General features: G+C 41.8%; 1 protein-coding gene across 3 annotated transcripts; it reads left to right on the plus strand.

Annotated features, from left to right (window-relative positions):
- The first annotated feature begins 2,488 nt into the window (after nt 1-2,488).
- Nucleotides 2,489-9,118, plus strand: LOC147457821 (uncharacterized). Of its 3 annotated transcripts, none has more exons than XM_086512610.1 (12): nt 2,489-2,624; nt 2,956-6,201; nt 6,275-6,382; nt 6,462-6,562; nt 6,638-6,728; nt 6,902-7,012; nt 7,139-7,204; nt 7,286-7,345; nt 7,425-7,985; nt 8,074-8,193; nt 8,315-8,434; nt 8,523-9,118. In XM_086512610.1, exons 2-12 carry the CDS (start codon nt 2,956-2,958, stop codon nt 8,586-8,588), a joined length of 4,650 nt encoding a protein of 1,549 aa, XP_086368736.1. In that variant the 5' UTR covers nt 2,489-2,624; the 3' UTR covers nt 8,589-9,118. The 3 variants fall into 3 exon arrangements, with proteins under 3 accessions (XP_086368736.1, XP_086368735.1, XP_086368734.1); XM_086512609.1 differs by having other exon boundaries at nt 2,583-2,707; XM_086512608.1 differs by having other exon boundaries at nt 2,596-2,716.
- Nucleotides 9,119-9,698: the final 580 nt, after the last annotated feature.

The raw sequence follows: 9,698 nt of genomic DNA on the forward strand, positions 1-9,698 counted from the left end.
GTTCTCATGTTCTCGCTTATGTGTAATATTTACCTGGCCTTCTTCGAATACAAATGGTTTCTCCAAGCCATGGATTATAGGAAGGATATACTGTCACTGTTCAGACATACTTACAGATATATGGATGACATACTAAGCATCAACAATAAAGCTTTCCTCGAGGAAATATGCCCGATTTATCCCTCACTATCTAAAGATTGAACCTACTTCTTTACACGATTTCATAACACCCAACGGGGCTTTTTGCACTTCGGTACAGTTCCTTAACCTTTCTATCTCCCTTCATATTCCTTCTGTTGGAGGATACGACCTAAGGTATGTGTGGAAAAGAGATCTCCTTAAACTACCACCTTTGGAGTTCATTAAGAGGAATAGTAATAGGCCTCACAAAGTAGCGATTAGCACTTGTACCAGCCTGTTGTATTTAATCATTTACTCCTCTTTCAACTATCTCCTTGCCTAGGAAGATATAAAACTACTAATAGGGAAATCTTGCCGTAACGGCTTTAATAGAAAACAAAATTTTACAAACTCTTACTCAGCATGACTTGCCTGGGTTACACTTTAACCAAGAAAATCTCATTTCTCTAATAAGGTAGTAGGCCCATTCACAATGGGCCTACTAGCGACTCATTGTGTTTGGTGCCTGGGATAGGGCGGGTACACACACACACACACACACACACACACACACACACACACACACACACACACGCAGAGTAGTACTTAAGAGCCCCTAGCTTATTTTTGACAATTTAACTCCTAAAGCTTCACTTTATTGGGTCCACACCATGGGACTTGGCCCGTCTACAAGACATGCAAATACATTTTTTCTTTTCGAGTGGTTTACTACCCTATGGCAAAACTGGCCGTGAAGGCGCTAGCGTTATTTCCTCTGCAACATAGGCGGCCTCGCTGTCTTAGAAGGGAGTCGCTCCACTCATGCCGATTCTGCTCATTACAAGGATTTGGCGGCCCACCTCCCTCCTCTATATAAAGAGGTGAGGGCTCTTCTCTGCCCCTCACTTAGCTTTGTTTGTTGTTCTACTAAAAAAGAATTGCGTTTTGTTTTACACTAAAGTATGGAGCTCGCTATCTACAACAGCCACTCAAGTTGGCCACTCACTGAGCCTGTCATTACTCTGTTGGCAGTAACCGAGCCTACCTTGGTGGCTTAATGAGCATCAGATTGCTGCGTGGTTTACTTAATACTGTCGCTTTTTTTGAGTTTTATAACACCATCAAAGACTTGACTGGCCTCTTACATAGGTTGGAGGTGTTTACTGCGCATTAATTATGATTGGGTGGTTACATATATGGGTGATGATGTCTTTGTGCCCTATTGCGCACTGCTTTTTATGTATTGAAAAAAACACATAATGATCTTTAGGGTGTTGTACCCGGCTGCACACTATGGCAGCTCTTGGCCTTTACTTTGGTAAGGTTAGGATATACATTACAGTTTTTGCATTCACTCGGCCAGATGTTGCTCCGGTTATAGCTTTGATTATTGTTATGGTGCTAGCACTTATAAAAAAAGAGACTTCATGGTTCGGAGTAAGGCCTGGCTTTTAGAGGTGCTCCTTGTTACTTGGATAGCTTGAGAAAAGTATATGATAAAAGATGTACAAATTAAAGGATGACTTGGAGACCATTCACTATGATGGGTATCCAATCTAAAAGCAAGTTTAAACGAGCTATATATATATACACAAAATAACTGTAAATAAAACTTTTTATAAACTTCATTTGGTGGAGCTTTCATAAACTGATAAAATTGTTAAAAAAATATATGGAAAGAGGGAATTTTGACACTTGGATTAGAAGGGGTGATTGCCTTCTAAACAAAATGGTACTCTTTGACTAGAAACTTTGGGATTCTTTTAAGAAAATGAGAGAAAATATGTATTTTGTTTTACTTTGGACTTAGCTTGAAAAGTTTTTTTTAAAAGTTTGTAAGATGGACATGGATAACAACTGGTATAATCCATTGATACCCGTAAAACACATACAAAGCTCACTGAATTGTTGTTTGTTTGGATGGATACAAGTAAAGACTTTTTTTATCTTGAAAGGTTTTTTTGACTTTGGCAAGCTGTACTACACTGGATTACACATTCACTTACTACTTGAAAAGTTCGTTTGTTATTTGTATGCTGGAATGAGCCCTCATTCTTACAAACATTGTACAAAAATAATTCTAAGATTGAATTGTTTTTGCACTTATCATTTTCTTTTTTTAAAGCAAATTGTTTGTTCAATTATGTCATATTATTTATGATAAAACAACTACACACAAACCCCTCACTTTCTCTTGAAGTTTTTTTCATCATTTGTGATAGATTGTGAGCAATGCTGCCTCAATCTTGATTAAACACCTTACCACCTGACTTATCGCTGGATGATGCCTCTTCTTATGGTTTGCCTCGTTTGTCTTAAAGGTGAAGGCACTAAGAATTCTTGGACCAAGCTTATGCTTTTAGCAACAACTTAATTCAAGCATACCTCAATGAAGACACATTTGTATGATATACATACACACATGAAGACCTAGAGTAAGAACAACTGACGAAGACGTATATATTGTCATAGCATACTTCTCCTTTCTGTAGAACCCTTCTCAGGTATTTGCTCCTGCTTCAGCATTCGTGTGGAAAAAATAGAGGATCTCGATGGCAGCTTTCATGGCCGCCTGCTTGAGATCATCGTAATGACGGTCCTCAATCTCACTCTTGACAGTTGCATCTTTCTTTCGATCTGATACTCATCTCTCTCTCTCTCTCTCTCTCTCTCTCACACACACACACACACACGCACACACACACACACACACAGAAACGCACGGAGGCAGACACACAATCCTACTGTAGTGGAGCGGTTTTGTTTGCATATTAAGTTTGTGCGCCTGTGAAGGAAAAGGCTACTCCTCACGCTAACCCATTAGTTCTATGCTAGATGGCTTCACAAGGAAAGAAGAAGAACAGGGGTAAAAACGCTGAACCTGACCCCGATGATGTGGATTCAGAGCTCTCTGTGACGTTCGATGACAATGGCCCAGCTGCTGCAACCAAGAAGAAAGGTAAAAAAGGGAAGAAAGGTCTATCAGTAGACGATGATGAATACGATGTTTCAGCTCTTGATGGCAATAAGCCAGAGCTTTCTGCAAACATTGGTGACAATGGTGTTGCACCCAAGAAAAAAGGTAAGAAGGGCAAGAAGGGATTGCCCGTGGATGATGATGAGTACGATGTCTCAACTGTCGATGATGACAAATCTGTTCAGTCCATTGAGTCTGCTCCGTCCCGTGATGGTTCGAAAAGGGGAAAGAAAGGAAAGCAAGCCACAAGAGGTAGAGATGATGACGATGATGATGAACTTCTTGATAATCTAGAAAGAAGTGTGGTGAATTTGACAGCTCCAAAGAAAGGAAAGAAGGCAGCTGGTGCAGGAAAGCCAAAGGCCAATGCTGGATTTGCTTTGCTGGATGAAATGGATGGATCAGGAGACCTTGCTGAGGATGAGAGTGATGTGGACGAGGATGAAGTGGAATTAGCTGAACAGGCTTCAATTAATGGCATGTTGAATGCCAAACCAGGAAAGAAGGATGCAAACATTTCTGCAACTGAGGAGATAGGGTCCATCTCTTCTGAGGTGGATGATGACTCAGATGCGTTGGTTTCCACTGGCAAGAAGAAGGCTAAAGGCAGAAAAGGGAAATCAGACAACACTGGCGTTGCTGCCTTGGACACTTCTGATGAGACAGCTGACCATTCAATTGAAGACCCTGAAGTGGAAGAAACTCTTGTCTTTTCTGGTAAGAAGAAGCAAAGCAAAAACAAAATTCCCAAAGAATCCGTGGATTCGGAAGTTGGAAGGGTGGAAGCGAGGGAAGTTGAGCTTGTTGATGATGTGGCCTTGGATGAAGATGCGTTGGTGTTTTCTGGGAAAAAAAAATCCAAGGCCAAGAAGGGCATCAAATCTACAGAGGGTTCTTTGAACCTGGGTTTTGCAATGTTAGATGATCAGGCTGATGAGTCAAATGCTGCAATTGAACTAGCTGAGGATGTGGCAGATGAGGATGCGTTAGTTTTCACAGGCAAGAAGAAATCAAAGAAGAGCAAGGACTCAAAGAAGGTCGAGGACAGTGAGTATGGGCTTGTAAGCGATGTGCCCAATGAACATGCTCTAGACAGTGAGGACGTTATTACATTTTCTGGAAAGAAGAAAAGCAAAGGCAAGCAGGGAGCAACAGCCGTAGGAAATGATGATGCCGAAGATGCATCATTGTTGGGTGCGGGTGCTTCTGTAACTGCTCAGTCAGGCAGCTCGTCTTTACAAAGCAATGATACACGTCAGTCTTCCGTGTTGGCAGATGAAGAAGAGATACAATTTACTGGCAAGAAAAAGGGTAAGAAAGGAAAAAAAGTCACTGATGATGCAGACATCGATGCAATTCTTGCAGAGCTGGATGGGTCAAAAGTTCCCGAAGATCCAAAAGCAGCGTCCAAAGCTCAGGAAGATTCTAACGTGGTACCGGTTGATGCAAATGCTGAGTCCGCCAAGAATGAAGACTTAGGCGCTGCTTCAAAGAAAAAAGCAAAGAAGGGCAAGAAAAGTGGGAGGACTGCACAAGAGGAAGAGGACTTGGATGCAATCCTGGCCGAACTTGATGGGCCCAGACCTGAAAAACAGCCTACTAGTGGTATCACTGTTGAGCAAGTTCAGGAGGCTCCACCTCAAGAATCTTCACAACCTGCACCAGAAGGTGGTGAGGAAGTGGAGGGGGTTGAATCAGCGGCTGCAAAGAAGAAAAAGAAGAAAAAGGAGAAGGAAAAAGCCAAAGCTGCTGGGAAGCAGTCAGACCAGGTTGATACCCCTGTGACTGAAGAGAAGCAGGAGGCTCCCAAAAGTAAGGTTCCGGATAAAAAAGTGCCGAAACATGTTAGAGAAATGCAAGAACGACTTGCCAAGCAGAAAGAGACTGAGGAGAGGCTAAGACGGGAGGAAGAGGAGAAGAGACGGAAAGAAGAGGAGGAACTGCGGCGCCTTGAGGAGTTGGAAAGGGAGAAAGAAGAAGCGAAGCGAAGGAAGAAAGAACGAGAGAAGGAGAAGTTGCTCAAAAAAAAACAAGAAGGCAAGCTACTGACTGGGAAACAAAAAGAGGAAGCAAAGAGATTAGCTCTCATGCGCGAGCAACTACTTGCACAGAAGGGTATGGATTTGGACTCTTCTTCTAAAGAAGAGTCTGTGCCAAAGAAGCCCAAGTATGATAATAAAAAGAAGAGGCGGCCTCAAGGAGGTGAATCTGGAGCATCAACAGAACCACCTCCGGAAGAAGCTGAGGCACCATTGCCTCAAGAGATGCCTGTGGAGAGCGATGCCGTTGAAAAGGAGCCAGAAGTTGTTCCCGATGTGGTACCTATCGAGGAGGAGGGGGTAGGTGAAGCTCAAGCTGAAGTTGAAGTTGAAGAGGATGATGAGGACTGGGATGCCAAGAGCTGGGATGCTGATGATATAGAGTTGCCTCCAGTGAAGAGTGCTTTTGCAGAGGAGGAAGAGGATGAAGTTTCTGCTCCAAAGAAGGGAAAGCCTGTCGTCTCTCAAGCTCCTGAGGATGTCTCTCTTGGGAAAAGGTCTGCTTCACCTCCGAAGCCTGCTTCACGGCCAACTACCACCAAGCAAGAAAGCGAAGAAGATTCAGAGAGTGAAGATGAGACGGATAGTGAAGAGGACGATTCTACTGCTAAACGACGACGAGAGGCTGCAAACAAACGGGCGACAAGAAAGGCTGAGGCTCTTGCGAACAGGAGTGCAGATGATTTAAGGTCACCTATTTGCTGTATTCTTGGGCATGTTGATACAGGTAAAACAAAGCTTTTGGATTGTATCCGAAGAACAAATGTACAGGAAGGTGAGGCAGGGGGAATTACTCAGCAGATTGGAGCCACGTATTTCCCTAGAGTGAATATCCTTGAGAGGACAAAGGATGTGAAGACCCAAGTGACCATGAGGGTCCCTGGGTTGCTGGTTATTGACACTCCTGGACACGAATCTTTCACAAACCTCCGCTCCCGCGGGTCTGGATTATGTGATATTGCAATATTGGTAGTAGACATCATGCATGGGATGGAACCACAAACTCTTGAATCTTTAAACCTTTTGAGAATGCGGCATACCCCTTTTGTGGTTGCCTTAAACAAGGTAAGTTTATGGTAATTTTATGCTATGTGCTTTGTCGGATTGTCCTCTTATCTACATGAGCACTATTTTGAAGGTTGACAGGCTCTATAGCTGGAAGACCTGTGCCAATTCTCCCATCAATGATGCTTTTGATCGGCAGTCGAAAGATGTTATGAATGAATTTGAGAGGCGTCTCTCTGAGGTACACCATTTTCTACTATTCTGGTAAAAGCTAGATTTCTCTTTTATCTGTTTCAGAATTTCTCTTTTGTCCGTTTCAGATTGTGACACAGTTAAAAGAACAAGGTTTGAATTCGGAATTATACTACAAAAACCCCGACCGTAGGAAGTACGTTAGCATTGTTCCAACCAGTGCAATCAGGTACTCTTGCTATAGCCATGCGTTAATATGCTAGATACCTGTAACTGGTAAGTTCTAATGTGTATTTCCTTGCAGTGGGGAAGGAGTGCCTGATCTTCTCATGCTTTTAATCACTCTAACCCAACAAATGATGGAAAGTAAACTCATGTATATCAGCGAGGTGCAGGTGAGATTGCGGACCTGAATTGTGGACTGAAACCTTAATGACACATCATACTCTTACATTACATGTTAGATGGTTTTCTACTCGATTGAGTTGTAAGATTAAAATCTGAATTAGGCTGGTAGATGAATATACTTTGATTACTGATGGTAACTTATGGTTTATGTCTTTTGCAGTGTACGGTGTTGGAAGTGAAAGTTGTGGAAGGTTTAGGGACGACCATTGATGTCATTCTTGTGAATGGTGTTCTTCATGAAGGTGATCAGATAGTGGTCTGTGGAATGCAGGTACGGACACTTTTCAGGCACTATTATCATTTTGTTTTCGAAGGGTAACTAAAACCTTCATGGTACATCCGTTGGTAGATTTTTTAAGTTTGTAACGATAGCTTCATTGGACATTTACATTTTCAGGGTCCAATTGTAACTTCAATAAGGGCTCTTCTTACTCCTCATCCGATGAAAGAAATTCGTGTAAAGGTATTCAAGTATGACTTATACCATTTGTTTCCTAGGTTTTGGACTGCTCAATGTCTAAATGCTAACTAATGATGCATCCAGGGTCAATACCTCCACCATAAGGAGCTTAAAGCTGCTCAAGGGATCAAGATTACAGCTCAAGTAATTATACTCTATCCAAGTAATGCCAACTCCAGGTGCTGAAATTTCAGGATTTACTTACAAATAATTTTTTTTTCAGGGACTAGAGCATGCAATAGCAGGGACGCAGCTGCATGTGGTTGGTCCTGATGATGATCTTGAAGATGTCAAAGAGGAAGCTATGGAAGATATGAAGAATGTTATGAGCCGTGTGGACAAAAGTGGAGAGGGAGTTTGTGTTCAAGCTTCAACTCTTGGGTCTTTGGAAGCACTTCTAGAGTTCTTAAAGAGCCCTGCAGTTAAAATTCCAGTCAGTGGCATTAATATTGGGCCAGTGCACAAGCGAGATGTTATGAGAGCTAGTGTGATGCTGGAAAGGAAGAAAAAGGAATATGCTACAATTCTTGCCTTTGATGTTAAGGTCACACCAGAGGCTAAAGAGCTTGCAGAAGAACTTGGGGTGAGAATTTTTACAGCCGACATTATTTACCACCTCTTTGATCAATTTACTGCGTACATGAACAACATCCGAGAGGAGAAACGTAAAGAAGTTGCGGAAGAGGCAGTTTTCCCATGTGTTTTGCGCATCAAGCCTGAATTTGTTTTCAACAAAAAAGATCCAATTATCCTTGGTGTGGATGTGACGGAAGGCATTGCCAGGGTAAGGATTTTAGAGGCAGTTTTAGGCGAATGGGTGCTTTATGATGTCCAAGCATTGTGACTTGTTGGCTTTGTGTGTGTGTGCTCAGGTTGGTACACCAATCTGTGTGCCTTCTCAGGAGATGATAGACATTGGAAGGATTGCCTCCATGGAGGTGAACCACAAGGTGGTGGACACTGCTAAGAAGGGTCAGGCTGTTGCAATGAAGGTAGTTCAAGCTCTACCTGTGATGAGTTATATGGAGTGTGATTGGAAGAGTTAACATATTTGATTGCTATGGTTTGTCTCTCACCTTGTATTTTGATGGTTTATGTTGTGTGATTTTATAGATCGCGGGTAGCACTCCAGAGGAAATACAGAAGATGTATGGTCGGCATTTTGATCACCAGGATGAGCTTGTTTCTCACATAACTCGAAGGTCCATAGATGTTTTGAAGGAAAGCTTCAGGGTAAGTTATTTTTTTTGGATGCTTTTGTCATAACTTGTAGGTAAGGTTTAATTTTTCTACTGATATGTTGTGTAATTGGTCTCTACAGGATGAACTTTCAGTTGATGAATGGAAACTTGTTGTCAAACTCAAAAAGTTGTTCAATATACCTTAGCTTATCTTTTTAAATCCCCAAACAGGGTAAAATGCACACAAGAATGCCATGATGAATGCTTGAGAAGAAATGTCATCATACTTCATAAGCCTCTTTGCAATCCTCTTCCTACTTGGCTCCTAGGAAAAGTCTAATATCCAAACCTAAGCCTCGGTTGGATATGGGGTTGCTCAAGTTTTCAAGGAGAGGTGGGTTTCTATAAGTGAGAACAACGCAGAAGCCAGGTACGCTTCTTCGACGCATGCTGGATGCAAAGCCCATTACAAATGCTGGAGTCCATTATGCTGTTGTTCAATATAGAGCATTCTTTTGTAGTAACCAGTGACGGTGGGTTCTGCCTATTGCATGGCTGTGTGTAAGGTTGCTGCATTATATTGTGATGAAAGGTTTCTGGTTTGACGTATCAAGTGGAATTCCGTTGGGATTGTGTAAAGACTGTATTTTACTGTAGCATAACAGTTTTGAGACGATTTTGTTAGCAAAGGTACATGTAATGGTGCTCTGAAAAAGATCATATTTATTTGTCTTCATGAAGTCATCGAACATTGTGCAGATTGTTTTTGAGAGCGTAGTCTCATTTTTCAATATTACAATTTTTTGGTCTTCATAGTATATGAAACATTACTCGGATTATATCTTTGACTGCACTTTCAGTCTAACAATCTTGATCTCTTGTTTTCTTGTAATATTTGCGATCGCAGTTTTGCTTCAGTTTGGACATTGGTATATTGTGTTAAGACATTGAAATAGACAAAGGCTGAGGACCTATGGATAGGCAAAAAACAAGGCGCACAAAAAAAAACATCCAACTAGCTGAAGTGTTCTCGTCATTACTCTGAATGATGCACCAGGAATACTTGTACTCGGATGTCTCTTGAGAGAAAAACCCTCACTTAAAATTCCAATAATTCATTTAGAATTATTTTTCCTTGTGTTTTAAGCGAGAAAACCCTCTCACTTATAGATCCAATAATTCATTTAGAATTATTTTTCAGTCAGATAAAGCCAATTTAGCATCACACTCTCTCGGGAACATTGCCATACACAGATGCTTTCAAAGAGGGTGATCGATAGGGGGGATTGGGTTCATGTGTGACCGTCTATAACTCG

The sequence above is a fragment of the Adiantum capillus-veneris genome, chromosome 5, assembly GCF_014529385.1.
Source record: "Adiantum capillus-veneris isolate H3 chromosome 5, ASM1452938v2, whole genome shotgun sequence".
NCBI lineage: Eukaryota > Viridiplantae > Streptophyta > Polypodiopsida > Polypodiales > Pteridaceae > Adiantum > Adiantum capillus-veneris.